The sequence below is a fragment of the Kwoniella shivajii genome, chromosome 3, assembly GCF_035658355.1.
Source record: "Kwoniella shivajii chromosome 3, complete sequence".
Classification (NCBI taxonomy): domain Eukaryota; kingdom Fungi; phylum Basidiomycota; class Tremellomycetes; order Tremellales; family Cryptococcaceae; genus Kwoniella; species Kwoniella shivajii.
Window position 1 is genome coordinate 255,502 of NC_085910.1, and position 15,315 is coordinate 270,816.

Genomic DNA, 15,315 nt, shown 5'->3' on the forward strand with positions numbered 1-15,315 from the left:
GTGGGGAAGAGGTTAGACAAGATGAATTGATGCGGTGGCTAGCGTGATACTTAGGAACACGATGAAAGAAAGAAGATGCAATGAAATGGAATCAAGTCCAAAACCACAGCTACCTTGACAACCGTGAAATGGTTATATTTCTGACAATAAAACGCATTAGACCATGTACAACCATGTTGATCGATACCCTCACAGCTCACATTTCATCATTGTGTTCGTCGCTATCTATACTGATTGTTGGAGCAGCAGTGCCGATCGACTGTGCTCAAGTTATATCATGCAACCAGATAGACCGTCTCCTGAAGCTCTCCTCGTCCTCATGTCTGACTCGTCGAAATCGCCTATTACACCCGAATTGCAACACGCAGGATTACCTACACCTCCTCCAACAATCAAATTTTCGCATCGAAACAATGGTCCTACTGAATCAACCTCCAATCCTTCCGCCCTGTCGAAACACGCCACGTCTTGCCGTTCCGAACCTTGTCAAACCCCCATATCTTGGCGTGATTTGCCTCTTGTAAAGTTTCATATATCTCGTCAGCTTGACAAAGTGGGAGCAGGTGATTCGCATAAACCCAGCGCAGGTACGTATAATATGACATGACTTCAAGGGGGAGAAGTGGTGGATAGATCTTTCATGAAAATGCTTATATGCTTCCGAGCTTATTTAGTGGAAGACGATCAAGAAACAGTCGTTCCCAAGGAGCCTTTGTTTATCCCGTTTGATTCAGAATCACCAAAAGATGATGTCAGAATAGTGAGCAAGATCTTAACATCCTGTCATCCGAGCTAACAAGATCTTATAGGATGAAGAGGAGACTGACTTTGATGAAGTGGTCTTCGTGAGATCTGTGCCGCAGACTAGCTTCCATCCTTACAGAGTAAGTACTATGCGATTCTCAAGCGTGAAATAAACATTGTTCTGATAACTCCACCTGATGCAGAGGAACCCCCCACAAAAAGAACAACAAGAAACGAGTGTTGCTGTAGCAGTCAGCATACTGACCAACGACAGCTGTAGTAAACCTGCTGGAACCAAGCAAGACGTATCCCACCATCATAGTCACCGTCGAAAGCTTCAAGAGATTATAGATGAAGAAGAGGACGAAGAAGATGTTTCCTATGTCGGCCAGTGCTACAAAGCTCCTCGACACCTTCGCCCAGGCAGTCCCGGATTGCTCTCTCGAGCCGACACTCCGCTTCAGACATTTTCAGCACCGACGGGATATCTGTGTCGACAATGTCGCCAAGATCGCGACGATCGACCTGATCGGACCGGGAGCAGACTTAGAGGATGTGGTAGCAGAGTGCTGACGGACGACGTAAGAAGCAAGATCCTCGGTAAGTTTTGAGTAAACCGTTTGGTCTAGTAGTATCAGGGACTTATCTAGATGTGCGATAGAGCTTTTACTCTGTCCAAATCAGAGTCTTTTTGTGCAGCTGCGACACCATGATGGTATCGTGGACTGGAAGGATATTGCGGATCTGGTCGGAGCCAGACGCGAAGATTTTGACAGGGTGAGGCAGAGTGCCAGACGGATGCAAGAAATGCTGCCTGGCCTGATGAGGAGAGGTGCCATCTAAAATTCGTCAAATTCAAATATGTAAATGAAAAATTCCTTCTACCCTGGAGATAGAGCATCTAGTGATTTAGCACCGAAAACGATGAACAGAATTGAAGGCTATTTCTGAATACATGCAACATGCTTATTTATTTATCTGCAAGAGCGATCATCTCCTCTTCAGTCAATGTACCTATCACTTCATCCAAACCCTCACTGCCATATTCCGTTTCCTCACTGCCAGCTCTGAACATGCCCTCTGCTACCAGTTCAGCAAGTCTTGGTATTGCAGCGGCAGATTTGCCCGTCTCTTGAGCGGCAATAGCTGCTCTTATGGACTCGGGGTAGTACGAAGCGAATGTGAGGTAAGATGTATGTCCTTTCATTTCAGCTGTTGGTTTCGTGAGTACTACATCTTCCAGCTGTGTTTCAGGTTCTGACCATCTCGTTGATGTACCGTCGGTTTCCACAACCGGTATCGTGCTTTCAGACCCTTCGTCAACGACTGAAGCCAACGATGGTCCGTTGTTAGGTGCTCCCTCATCATCCAGCTTCCGCTTTGAGCCGAGTTCTGTGCTCTCTTTCGTCGAAGTTGAGGCTTTTGCACTTTCCCCCTCTTTCTGCTTTCTGATCTTTTCTCTGGCGCTTCTCATCTGCACCGCTCTTCGCTCTTCCTTTCGTCTCTCGTGGGCTTTCAGTCTGTTCACAATCGATGAGACGTTACCAAGATGAGAAGAATCAGATGGAGGCGGAGGTGCAAGTTCGTGAGTACGGAGAAGCACTTCCTGTGTGTATATGTCTGCAAGTAGATAGAATGATATGAGTATTCGTCACTTCTATTATGTGTGAGAGAGAGAGAAGCGGCGATAAGCGTACCGGCAAACCCCTCGGCTCGTAAAGTCGACACCGTCTTTAATACTTGTTCCAAACAAGGACTGAAGCAGCATATTTTGGTGGTGATATCAGGCTGAAACAGATCAGAAAAGGACCTCGTATTTTATACCAAAGCTCACCCGTAATGTCTTCATGGCGTGAGGAATGGCTTCCCAGGGAGCAGGCAGATCGAGAAACACTGCCGAGTCACCCTGATCAACTTCGATCTATGTCAGCAAAGCAGATAAACGTACCTGCTTCGATACCGGTAGCATCTCCAAAACCGTCTTTACACACATTGAGATGCTGCAATTTCACGTTGTCAAGTCCGTGCAATTCAAATTCCTCCCTATTCTGATTAGCAATAAATCCGTTGAAACATGGGACTTACAATGCCTTTTCGTATCTCGGCTCATGGTACTCAAATGAGTATACCTGACCTGAATCTCCAACAGTCCTTGACATACTATGTGTCATACTCCCACTTCCAGTACCAGCTTCTATGACTCTGCCTCCTACTCGTACTCCCAGTCGCATAGTGATGTAGGAAATATCAGGCATGTAGAGGATTTGGGTCCGATGAGGAAGTGACAAGGTCCACAGCTCGGGGGTCGGACGTAATAGATGTATATAGCCAGATTGCGGTGGAGGAGAGTGCAGCTACAGGAATCAGCCCATGTAGTCTGCCTTTCAACTCACTTTTGTACCAAATTTCTGGCCGATCAGATCATTGTGATAGTATCGTCCAAACTTATTATGTATCTCTTGACCTGGAGTGACGGTGACAGTGGTCATATTATCTCTAGCCTAAATCGATTCAGTCTTGCATATTCCATCCTACATCCTATGACTCACCATGTAAATAATGACCAGATCACCGGCGTCGATATGTGTCCGCGAGTGGATCATGGATTTGATATGGGAGCTTGACTTTGAGCTTTCTGACTGTGTAGTATTTTCATGCTCCATTTTTAGATACTTCCACGATAAACTTCCAGGACTATGAGGCTTGTATGGGGGAAAAGGCAGGATGTGTTCAGGTAGCGAAACAACCGTTTGCAGATGGTAATATCAGTCGGACTCACAGAGATATTTTGATTTTTGTGGTGAAGTTTGCTTCTCTGGTGATTACGTAATGTTTGGGCGATAACGAAAAGTTCCTGTAAATATAATCGTTTTTGTGACTTTTGACTTGTAAACGTCCAGCTAATTCTTCTGCTTCTTCCAAGTCTCTTCACGACACAATCCATTTCGCGTTTCAGTCCGTGTGCCCTACTGCGAGATCGTCTGGGCCAGCCAACAACATGTCTCCAGACATTCGTATGCTGCTGCATGCCCTCATCAATCCTTCGTCCAACGAAGGATATCTGCGGGACCAGCAAACTCTGTCAGATCTATTCAAAGAGCCTGGTCAGTTGGACCGTGCTCCTGGGCCTAAGTCATAGCAGCTGACAGTATTGTAGAGTTTTTCATTGCTCTACAGGCTCTAGCGGCCGATCAGAGCTTGCTGCAGCAGGAACGACTAATGGCTTCCGTCATTACAGCCAGGGAATTGAAAACGAAATGGAGGAGCAAAGCGTGAGTGCCGTATGTGGCTAGAAGAAGCTGATCGGATGCAGACTTGTGCCAGACGCAAGGAAACCCGAAGTGAGGGAGAGACTTTTCAGATTTCTGGAGGAAGGTGACTTGGCCGTGAGTCGGTCATTACGTTTTTGAATCATTCGCTAAGCTTCTTCCAGATCGCTCGTCCTCAACTGGGGTTGCTGGTAGCTATAGCTCGTATCGAATATCCCAAAACATGGCAGAATCTTCCTCAGCTCCTTCTGGAACCACTTCTTACTTGCTTAGCTCATCTGGACAACATTTCCAGCTCATCATCTACCACCAGTACTGTCCTCCTCAACACACTTTGGACCATCAATGCGCTTATCAAGGAATGGCGAACGGTCAAGGTATCTCATGGCGCTTCGGTCATGCAGCAGTTTGAAGAGATCTTCACTGATCCTGTTGGAAGAGTCCTTGCCGTTTGGAGCGAACAGGAAAGAAATGGTCAGGAAGACCTTGTTCTCGCTGAGGCTGGTCGATATTCGTTTAAGTGAGTCCAAACAAGCGTAAACTTTGCTGACATACAAGAATACTTGCTCGTCTTTGTCAATGGCAATGGTCTCGAGCAAAAGGTCTTCAGACAGCATCTGCGCTGCAGAAAGTACGTTGAGTCAATCGTAGTCGGCGTCAGTTGAGATATCTTGTCAACGGATACTGACAATTTTGTTTCACGTAGATCAATTCCCTCGTTCACCACACAGTACATCATGCTCCTATCATCCAAGCACATCGCCTGCGCATTGTCACTCAACCTCCCGCCGGAAAAATCCTCAAATCTCTGACTAAGCATCTCCGGGCTATCGGCAAATGGTGGAGAGTCATGATTGGGCTGGATCCCAAAGGCTTTTGTCAGATCAATGGAGTGACTACAGGTGTCGGGTGGTGGTGGGGTGAAGTTGGTGGAGTCGTGGCGGGCTCAGATGGAGCTGTGGCCAATGATGGTGAGTGTATAAATGTATGATGAAGCTGACTTGCAGATTCCGATACCTGTCCCTATCCAAAACGTTTTCTCTTGCTTGGCTTGCTCTTATTCAAAGACATCATACCCATTTTGGCACATGATCACCCGGATAGTAAGTTAGTGTTACTTGGTATGGAGCTAATATCAGTCTTCAACCCTGATTTCATTTTATCCGCCTTTCACTTACTCGTCGACAAGCTGCTACCCCTGACTTCAACGGATTTAGAGGCATTAGAGGATGAGCCGGAAGAATGGTTGATAGGAGAAAGCTTCGACGAAGAAGCATGGGCATTCGAGTTCAGAGTGAGTGAAAAAGTCCTTTTACCAAACCATCCTTGTATCTACTCACCAATTGTCATCAAGCCTTGTGCGGAACGAGTCCTTATTGCTCTTAACAACGCATGTCGCAATGTTCCAAAGGAACACAAGGTAATCGAACCGGAGATGATTAGACTACTTGCAACCGCCGAATGTGAGTCGTGCCCGTAGGATGAAGCTGACACAGGTTCAGCCACTCCTCCTGGTGATCTCACTTCTATCTTGAGACGAGAGTCAATCTATTGTGCGCTGGGGAGACTCAGCCGTTCGGTAGCATCCTATGGTGGTATTGACTTCAATGCGTTGTTGAGCGGAATCGCCAGCTGGATCGGACAAGGACAAACACTGTAAGTCGCATGTTGCCGAGCAGAGCTGATAAAGAGTCATCGAATCGTCAAACGACGTATAGCTTGGCTCATCGGTGAATGGGTCAGCGCAGACGAGGAAGCCGCCAAATTACCGATTGTGTGGCAAATGCTGCTCCACTTGCTTTCCGAGCGAGGCGAGGCGTCTGATAAAGCTGTTCAGCTTAGTGCTGCGATCGCTATCAAAGAGAGTGTCGATGTGAGTGGTACCAGTCTGTGACGAGACTGACAAAGCAGTTGTGGGAACTTCCAATAGACTACTTTATTCCTTACCTTCAACAAACTGTTCAAGAACTGTGAGTGAATCTTATGCAACGAAGCTTACCTGTAGAATCAAATTACTGGGAGAGGCTGCTACTCTTGACGGCAAAAGATACGTGAACGATGCCATCGGCGTAATCATCGAGAGGGTTGGGGACCAAATCTTGCCTTTTCTGCCAACTCTCGCTCAATCAATTCCACTTCTGTGGCATAACGCTTCCGGTCTGGAAGGCGAATGGCTTTTCAAGGCATCTCTCGTTATTCTCACTACTAAACTCGTCTCTGCGGCCAAGGAAACTTCTGGTGACTTAATGGAACTGGTGATTCCCCTCATCGAGGAAAGTCTGCAACCTCCTGCGAAAGACTTTTTCGAAGAAGATGGACTGATTCTGTGGCAAACCGCTCTGTGGAATGCAGCCTCACCGTATCAGCCTACCAAGGAGACCGGTCTAGTCCGCTTGCTGTTAGGGCTTTTGTCGATGTTGGGAGAAAACATGGATCTTTTACCAAAATTACTACCTTTACTGGATTCATACATCATTCTCGACGCCCCGGGGATAATCGCCACCTACGGTGAGATCATTACTTCAACTTTTGCGAAAGCTTTAACAACCAGCAAACAGAATGCGGAAGCAGTAAATCGAATATTAGTGACCGTTTCACTTCTGGTTCGAGCAGCCCCTTTAGCTCAACTAGCCCCTCTTCTTCTTCACTCAGGTATCTTTCAACACATCATTACCGCGTTGGAGGATGACAAGGCATCCGGTTTGATTCTAGCCGCTTACCTCGACATTCTTTCCCGACTCGCCATGTTAGATCCAGTTACTTTCCTCCAGATGGTAGCAGAATCAGCAAGATTACAGAATCGGGACAGCGCGAAATTGTTAGAAGAAGTTTTGGATGCCCTTTGGAGAAATTTTGACTATGTTGGTGAGACCGGGATGAGGAAGGCGGTTGCCATGGGCGCTGGATCTTTGCTTACAACGGTGAGTAAGCTATGGTGAGACCGGACGCTGTGGCTAAGCATGTTTGCTTCAGGGGGATCACATTGTCCTGGATCGTTTCGATGGAGAATTTAGTAAGTCACCGCCAGTCTGCTATATACTGACATTACAGTGAATATCTTCCTTGATGTTCTTGGTGAAGTCCAGGTCGCTCAAGACGACCCCAGCGGGAAAGAGTAAGTACCGGTCAAACGTTCGTTAGCTTTGCTCATTCTGTCTTCAGAACCGGACTCCGACCTTGGCAGGATGAGCATTCCACCCAGTGGTCGGACATTCAAGGTAAGTATTGGCCATACAGACCACTCAATGCTCGACCGTAGATCCCGCTGACATCCTCATTAGATACTCCTGAGGGCAAACGTAGAATCACATTGGAAAACAATGATCCAGCTTATGCCATTCCCCTCAAAAGTTACATCGTGCAAGTGCTCCACCAGGCCCAGGCAGTCGGACTTGGCCCCTATTGGGAGAAGGCGGATGAGGGGACAAAGCGAAGCTTGGAGAAATTTCTAGCTTAGAGGATAAAGGCAACTAATTAGACGCATAGCATTCACAAGTCTCATGATCCGATTAATGACATGTAACGAGATATACATAATGGACATATATACAACGGATACAATATATTATATATACAACCAAAATGAGAGCGCATCAGATCCAGGACGCAAAGCGCCACAGGATGGGAAGCTTGGACATAACAGTTTTCACTACAACACGGACATCGATTACTGAGGGATTTTCGGAGGAGCCGCGAACGATCTTCAAGTTCCAGTTGGGAATGTACCTTCTTCCAGGTACCCACTGGAGTATCTGAGCATTTCCCCAGGCCAAACAGAGTTCCAACCGATGGGATGTCAGCTGAGGAAGGGGTAGGGAGGGGTGGTTTAAGGTGGCAAAAACGGAAATTTCTCTTGTATTGTTTTTGGACGAAGGACTCGTTTCTTTAAATGTTGGTGCACCTTTTCGTGGCTTGTAAGGCAGATCCGGTTTTCCCGCTTCGCCGATGGGAGGTGCAATTGAGCGGGTCTCCGTCAAGACAGCGGACGCTGGACGAACAACAGATGATGCGATACGAATGTCCGATGACACTTCATGGAGCTGGGAGAATATCAGTATGATCCGCAATGCTTGATTTATCCTCACCATATGGTCTTCCGATTCCTCTGCAGGTGTGTTGCGTGCATCCGTAAGGTCACACGTGCAACTTCGACCAGCTTCTTTCTGCTCTTCCGCAGGGACTGGATCACGATCATGACTGTCGAATAAAACATTCGGGGGAAACGCTTCTTCCATTACGGAAGCCGACAAGTGAAATGAGGTCTGCGAGAGCGAGCTGTCAGTGTTATGTTGGTGGACAAGCAAAACCGGGCGTACTGTGGCCTCGGCAACCTTTTTAACTTCGTGTAGCGACTCAGAGTCATCAGGAGAAGGAGGTAAAGGGATATCACTGTATTCCAAAGGCTCAAAGGCAATATCGGTTTCGCTCGCCTTCATCGATATAAGACTGTCGCGTTCGCGCTCGCGATTGGAGACATCGAGAGGGCGACCCAGATCCACCATGTGAGCAGCGTGCTGTATGTGTTCAAGACTGACTATGGAAGGGTGTTTACCTTTGCGTGATGACGAAGACATGCTGGCTCTGGGGGACTGCGGATGATGTTGCGCGAGTGTTGAGGGGCTTGAGATTTGGGCTGGAGGAGGGAGAAAAGCGAGACCTCGTCCCGATGTTCGTCTAACAACTGTGGGCTGATGCAGACGAGGGAGCGATTTAGATGCCGACATGCCGCCAAGAAATGACGACGAAGAGCTATAAGTACTCTCAAATGATTTAGGCGAACCGTGGGCATCGTATTTGGGTGTTTGAGGGTTTGTGCCCTCACTGGCAGTCGGCGTATGACCACGGTGGGTATTGGGGGATTTTTCAGGTGTCTGCTGTCCCTTTGTGAGCGGAGTTGTAGCTGCCATCGCAGCTAAAAGCGATGTCGCTCCCAATGGCGGCGAAGCTGAAGAAGTGGTGGAAGATTCCGAGTCACTGGAGCAGTATTAGCGGGTCGAGCAATTCCGATGGAGAATCCAGAAATCAAGGAAAACGAACCTTCTTATGCGACTAGATCGTATACTGACCGGCCTGCCTTGTGAGTAATCTTGATGAAAAGGATCGCCTCGAACAGAACTTGGTACGCTCTCATGTCTTGTTCGAGGCACGTTGTCGTAATGGAGAGATTTAAGATCGCGCACGTCCTCGTGAGAAGGGAACTTCCTGGTAAATGGATGGCTGTGTGGTGGCGTAGAAGGAAGGCCAGAGATGTTAAATGTAGAAGAGGTAGCTACCGTGCCCACTGGTGGCGCACCCAATAAGATGGAAGGAGGTCTTGAAGCAGAATGACGATTCTCTCTTGGAGGAGAAGGTGAGAACGGACGATCCGGGTGAGAGACAGGTGCTGATCTTGTCATTTTTATGATGATGAGAGGGATGGGGAGATCGAAGATGTACTCATAGGTGGTTATGTTGTTCAATCAATTTGTTGGAAGAATTGGTTGGAGGAGAGAGTGCGGTCCGTTCGTGAATGTAGACAAAAGACAGACGATGTTGTGAGAAGCCGCGAGGCGGTTATTGTCGTTCAGGTATTGAGTGACGATTATAACGCAAGCCGTAAGATATACGGGGAAATGGGTGGTGGAGAAAGCTCAATCGCGTATATGCACATCTATAACGGTAAGAATGATACTCGTAATGATAGAATGATGATGATGATGACGGGAACTTTACAGGCAACTAACTTTTTGTCTGTCTATGTGGAGACCCCTAATCCAGGTTTCATTCATTTGCCAGCGAATATTAGGCGTGGAAACGGATATCATGAGTAGGCGCTGCTGGTTAACACTAACCTGTATCTCATGACGTTTTTTTTCTATCTTTTCTTTTGTTTGTGGTGGCATGACCACGTGCCTGGAAAAGGGGGTTTTTCCATGTCCTTTTTTTCTGAGAGATGACCCTGAAAAATGAGAGATTGTTTTGTTACATACGAGTATAGTAGTAAGTAGTAAGTAGTTTATGCAAATCGTTGATTTCCGCAGTCTTCTCAATTCTTCTCCCCCCCTTCCCGGTCCAATTGACTTCTCTATTTCTATACATATCACAAGGTATTCAATTGAGATTCCAATCTAGACCGTCAACCAAGATAAACAGGTCTGAGTAACCAGAATCGCTGCACGGATTCCATCCTCCTTCTTTCATCAGAATTGGTAATCTGCCCCGTATACATCCCATTTTTCTCATTCTCGTCATTCACTGCAAAACACCTTCTTACTTCATCCCCACGTGGTCCTTCCCCTTCTCCTCCCATCCAATCGCGTCAGTTCCCTAACAAGGATAAATCGTATTTTTCCCATATCCTGATTACCCAATTAACTAAAAAAAATAAAACAAAGCCAGATACCGACAAAGACACAGCCTCATCTCACTTCACCCACCGGTCACCACCCATACTGTTTTTACTTTTATCTTTTGTGTTCCCAACCAACATATCAACCCATTCCAATTCTATCTCGTCAAACATAGTGTAGCAGACAGGAAAGAGAGGAGAAATTGGAACGCACGTTTAGGGGTTATCATTCCATTGGTGAGCATTGATCCTTCTGTCATTCAACATCTCCTTTGTCGTTGCCACTAATCTGTAAGCTAACAACACGGTCTCTGTTAGTTTCTCATTATCAGCATATACTTCATAATCATTCTAACGACTCTTCAACGACGGATAATGTTCATTTAAGCAATCTCATCCCATCATGTCACGACCAAATCCCAACCAAAATGTTTCCTTCAAGGACGATCTACCCCCCTCAAGACGCCAAAACAGTCATCAAGATCAGCCCCCTCGACCACCAGCCAAGAACCTCCCTTCTAAGAACTCTTTGACCACCACAGTGTCAGTCAATTCATCCGGATACAACGCTGAGACGCTTGGCTATGACGACAATGGCTACAATGATGCTGGAGCGCTAAATCCTCAAGGTTTTTCTGCATCAAATGGTGCAGACATGAGAAGGAAGAAGAGTCTGGTTCGACCAGAGCGAGAGAGGATTGATCCCAACCACAGGCTTTGGCACTACCGTGAACATGCCGCGGAGGATCAAGTAGACATACAACCGAGCTGTGAGTGGTTGCCATAGGATTATAGCTAATATCGTAGCCACTGGTAATCAGCCATACCTTCCTGGTCGAGGCGCCAATCTTCGTCGTGGGAAATCGCTGCTTGCAAGAGATACCGACGAAACCGATCACCAGTCCGGGCTCAACATCTTTAAGCGAGGTGCAACAATCAGGCGAAGAGCTTCTCAAGCGACTCCTCGACAACCTCCCTCCGGCACTCAGTCTAATCGAGCGGGTGCTGGTAGCTCGCGAGAATCGGAGGAGAAGCTTGGATGCCTTGGTAATTTCGCCCCTGGTCCCAAGGATGCATGGATGGTTTACTGCTACCTGCTCACATTCCTCGTCCCTGGATTCGTTTTAAGAAACGTCTTCGGCAAACGAACACCGGAAGCTCAGAGAGCGTGGAGAGAGAAAATGGGAATAGTCGGTATTGTCGCTGGTCTTATGGCTATCGTCGGTTTCGTCACCTTCGGTTTTACACAAACAGTTTGCGGCAACACTCAATTGCGAATTGCTGGTGGACAAGCCAATAATGGGTCTCTGGTCATTAATGGTTACGATTACGATCTCGCCAGCTGGCATCACCCCGCCGCCGGTACCACTTTCAACGGTACTACGAGTCCCTTGTATATGGATCAATACATGGCTGGTGGCAAAGACGCTAGTTTTTTGTTCCAAAAAGTAAATCAACATTGTCTTGGTATCATCACTCCTGCTACTGAGACCGGCATCACCCATTCAGGCAATAATATGGCTTGGTATTTGCCTTGCAACCTACATGACCAGAACGGCACTTCGGGAGCCAATCTCACAGGATATTCGGATTCGCTCAATTGCCATACCAGCGACGCAGCTAGATCATCATTCCAAGCCAGAGTCCCGACAGCGGAGATCTACTACACTTGGAACAGAGTGAAAGATGAGTCCAGGAATTTGGCAGTATACAAATCGTAAGTTCACATAGACCGATAGGGTCCTGCTAATAACGTATCAGCGTTGTTGTCGACATGAATCTCCTGCAATGGCTCGACAACACGCAAGTCAGTTACCCTGCCTTCTTTGATACCATCAAATCGAGAAATGAGACTTTTGCTGGAAAGGATATCACCGCCTTCATTCAAAGAAATGGTTTAGAACAATACGCTCAATGCATGTCGGACATCATTCAAGTTGGTTTTGTGGACAGTATCTCAATCGGATGTGTGGCTTCGGATATCGTGCTATATGTCTCTTTAGTATTTATCCTGGGTGCTGTCGGTATCAAATTCGGTATGGCGGTGGTTTTCGGATGGTTCTTGAGTTGGAGATTGGGGAATTTCGAAGGCGAAAGTTATCAACAGAGGATGAAACGAGCAGCGGAGATTGAGAATTGGACAGATGACATCTACAAAGCTGCTCCAGGTTACCTGCGACCCAATGCTGCTAACAAGAACGGTACTGGAGGGAACTCAAGGAAGACAGTGTTTTTACCGACCACTTCAAGATTTAGTCGAGCCGAGCCTATGTTGGTATCTTCTTCAAGACCTTCAACCGCTTACGGGATGGCTGCAGACTCACGACGCCAAGCTGCAAGCGTATATGGTGGAAAATTGGCCCCGGGTATGCACACGACCCCCCCTGGATCTCCGATGCTGCGAAATTCCAGGAGTTCCACTTCCCTCCCATTCAGGGATGAATCTCATCAATCTTTATCAGATCAGTCAACAAACAACCCAAGCAATTGTCCTTTTCCTCTCGGTAATGTCGTTCCACAACCCTCCCCTGATTTCGAACCATTCAGGTTCCCGTTGGTGCATTCCATATGTTTGGTCACCGCATATTCCGAGTCAATTGAAGGTCTAAGAACGACTCTCGACTCCCTTGCGACAACCGATTATCCAAATTCACACAAACTCATTTTGGTCATTTGCGATGGTATGGTGAGAGGCTCAGGCTCGAAGCAATACACTCCCGATATTGTGCTTGGAATGATGAAGGAGCTCATCGTACCAGCAGAAGAGGTTGAAGCGCATTCTTACGTTGCCATAGCGGATGGTCACAAAAGGCACAACATGGCAAAGGTTTACTCGGGATTTTATGATTACGACTCGGAAACGGTGGAGCCTTCCAAGCAACAACGAGTACCGATGGTCCTTGTAGCAAAGACCGGTAATCCACTAGAAGCGAACGATGCTAAACCTGGAAACCGAGGAAAACGAGATTCGCAGATCGTTCTGATGAGTTTCTTGCAAAAGGTTATGTTCGATGAAAGGATGACGACATTCGAGTACGAGTTCTTCAATTCGATTTGGCGATGCACCGGCATCCCGCCTGATAGGTATGAGACGGTATTATGTGTGGACGCGGACACCAAAGTCTTCCCCGATTCTCTTACGAGAATGAACGCTTGTATGGTGAATGATCATGAGATCATGGGGTTATGTGGAGAGACAAAGATAGCTAATAAATCGGAAACATGGGTGACAATGATTCAAGGTGAGTTTGGGTCATGTTTACCATCGCTGACATATCAGTCTTCGAATACTACATCTCGCACCACTTGACGAAAGCGTTCGAATCCGTCTTTGGAGGTGTCACTTGTCTTCCCGGTTGTTTCAGTATGTACCGGATCAAAGCACCGAAAGGCGATAGAGGATATTGGGTTCCGATTCTTGCCAATCCCGATATTTGCGAGCACTATTCGGAGAATGTTGTTGATACCCTTCACAAGAAAAATTTACTGCTCCTTGGAGAGGATCGATATCTGTCAACCCTCATGCTCAAGACGTTCCCGAAAAGGAAAATGGTATTCTGTCCTCAAGCGGTTTGCAAGACCATCGTACCTGATACTTTTAGGATTCTACTCTCGCAGCGTCGTAGATGGATCAACTCGACGGTCCACAACTTATTCGAGCTCATGTTGGTCCGAGATCTCTGCGGAACTTTCTGCTTTTCCATGCAATTTGTCGTCTTTATGGATCTCATAGGTACTTTGGTTTTACCTGCGGCAATCAGTTTCACCTTGTATATCATTATCATCGCAATCATCCCGGAATCAGTAACTCATATGCCCCGACCTACCGTCTCGCTCATTCTCCTTGCCTTTATCTTGGGTCTTCCTGGTGTGTTGATCGTCATCACATCAAGGAAGGTGGCCTATGTGGGCTGGATGCTCATGTATCTGCTCTCGCTCCCGATTTGGAATCTGGTTTTACCCGGTTACGCTTATTGGCATATGGATGACTTCTCTTGGGGAGAAACGCGAAAGATCGCAGGAGAAACTAAAGAAGCATCCCATGGAGATAAGGAAGGAACGTTCGATTCATCTCATATAGTTATGAAACGATGGGTTGAGTTCGAGCGGGAGAGAAGATGGAGGAACGGAACGGAGTCGAGGGACTCGAGGTATTATGATGTAGTACAGAGAGCAAATTCTCCCAAGGGGTGAGTAGAAAATCGCTCTGGCCAAGCTGACGATCAGTCCGCAATCCAACAGATACTCAGTCGTCTCCACAAGCGAAACTTTCAACAGCGGATTCGGTACAAACGAGATTGGTACAACGGAGAACAATCCTCTATTCCGTCAATCACAAAGCTTTGGTTCCATGAGTCAAATGGTTCCCAGTCCCGAAACTCATTCAGCTAGTATGTCTCAGCTAGCTTTGCCACCAGCACGAGGTGTCTCTTTAAATCAAGATCGATCCTCTGGTTCTGCTGAGTCCAGTGGTTCCAATACGCTGGAACGGGGCAACAGCGACGATCCCAGTTATGGTCACGGTTATCAGTCGTATCCCAATGAATCATATCAAGACGATGCCGAGCAGCCAATCTTACCACCAAACTATCTCCCTCAAGCAAGGACTCCAGAACCAGCTAATTTCTCAAATGTCATTTACGCTGAGCCCGAACGATCTCGCCGACCTTCTCAACGAGGTGTGTCACTTGTAGACACTGGACCTGTCCGTCAGGTTGCACCCCACGATCCTGTCCGAAGGGTATCAAGGCATCAAAGAAGAAGTTCATCGAGAAATCAACTTGTCAGCCCCATCTCTTCGGCAAGCGGTCATGGAAACCTCCCTCCAGGTGCTGTGAGTGTGTAACGATCAATGAACCAGATTCAAATGTGCTGACTTATGAACACAGGCACCGCCTTCTTATTAAACTAATTTGGATATTACGGACTTTTGATATGTAACGATATATACCCCAATGATCAAGCGTAATCCAC

General features: G+C 47.1%; 6 protein-coding genes across 6 annotated transcripts; 3 read left to right on the forward strand and 3 right to left on the reverse strand.

Moving 5' to 3' along the window:
• Window positions 1–277: 277 nt before the first annotated feature.
• IL334_002320 (uncharacterized protein) lies at window positions 278–1,587 on the forward strand (the record flags this gene model as incomplete). The annotated part of the gene is made up of 5 exons (XM_062934066.1): window positions 278–587; window positions 675–760; window positions 810–884; window positions 948–1,344; window positions 1,406–1,587. 5 exons carry the CDS (start codon window positions 278–280, stop codon window positions 1,585–1,587), a joined length of 1,050 nt encoding a protein of 349 aa, XP_062790117.1.
• A 127-nt stretch (window positions 1,588–1,714) lies between these two features.
• IL334_002321 (uncharacterized protein) lies at window positions 1,715–2,999 on the reverse strand (the record flags this gene model as incomplete). Its single annotated transcript, XM_062934067.1, has 5 exons — window positions 1,715–2,364; window positions 2,442–2,532; window positions 2,579–2,637; window positions 2,693–2,787; window positions 2,830–2,999. The coding sequence occupies 5 exons, from the start codon at window positions 2,997–2,999 to the stop codon at window positions 1,715–1,717; spliced, it is 1,065 nt and encodes a 354-aa protein (XP_062790118.1).
• Window positions 3,000–3,128: 129 nt separating this feature from the next.
• Window positions 3,129–3,407, reverse strand: IL334_002322 (uncharacterized protein; the record flags this gene model as incomplete). The annotated part of the gene is made up of 2 exons (XM_062934068.1): window positions 3,129–3,245; window positions 3,294–3,407. The coding sequence occupies 2 exons, from the start codon at window positions 3,405–3,407 to the stop codon at window positions 3,129–3,131; spliced, it is 231 nt and encodes a 76-aa protein (XP_062790119.1).
• A 335-nt stretch (window positions 3,408–3,742) lies between these two features.
• IL334_002323 (uncharacterized protein) lies at window positions 3,743–7,470 on the forward strand (the record flags this gene model as incomplete). Its single annotated transcript, XM_062934069.1, has 15 exons — window positions 3,743–3,848; window positions 3,902–4,016; window positions 4,106–4,130; window positions 4,178–4,527; window positions 4,572–4,644; window positions 4,720–4,984; window positions 5,153–5,307; window positions 5,368–5,476; window positions 5,597–5,669; window positions 5,757–5,886; window positions 6,008–6,934; window positions 6,987–7,026; window positions 7,095–7,128; window positions 7,176–7,231; window positions 7,295–7,470. 15 exons carry the CDS (start codon window positions 3,743–3,745, stop codon window positions 7,468–7,470), a joined length of 2,634 nt encoding a protein of 877 aa, XP_062790120.1.
• A 136-nt stretch (window positions 7,471–7,606) lies between these two features.
• Window positions 7,607–9,409, reverse strand: IL334_002324 (uncharacterized protein; the record flags this gene model as incomplete). Its single annotated transcript, XM_062934070.1, has 2 exons — window positions 7,607–8,987; window positions 9,051–9,409. The coding sequence occupies 2 exons, from the start codon at window positions 9,407–9,409 to the stop codon at window positions 7,607–7,609; spliced, it is 1,740 nt and encodes a 579-aa protein (XP_062790121.1).
• Window positions 9,410–10,744: 1,335 nt separating this feature from the next.
• Window positions 10,745–15,248, forward strand: IL334_002325 (uncharacterized protein; the record flags this gene model as incomplete). Its single annotated transcript, XM_062934071.1, has 6 exons — window positions 10,745–11,069; window positions 11,137–12,058; window positions 12,103–13,583; window positions 13,658–14,531; window positions 14,584–15,175; window positions 15,231–15,248. 6 exons carry the CDS (start codon window positions 10,745–10,747, stop codon window positions 15,246–15,248), a joined length of 4,212 nt encoding a protein of 1,403 aa, XP_062790122.1.
• Window positions 15,249–15,315: the final 67 nt, after the last annotated feature.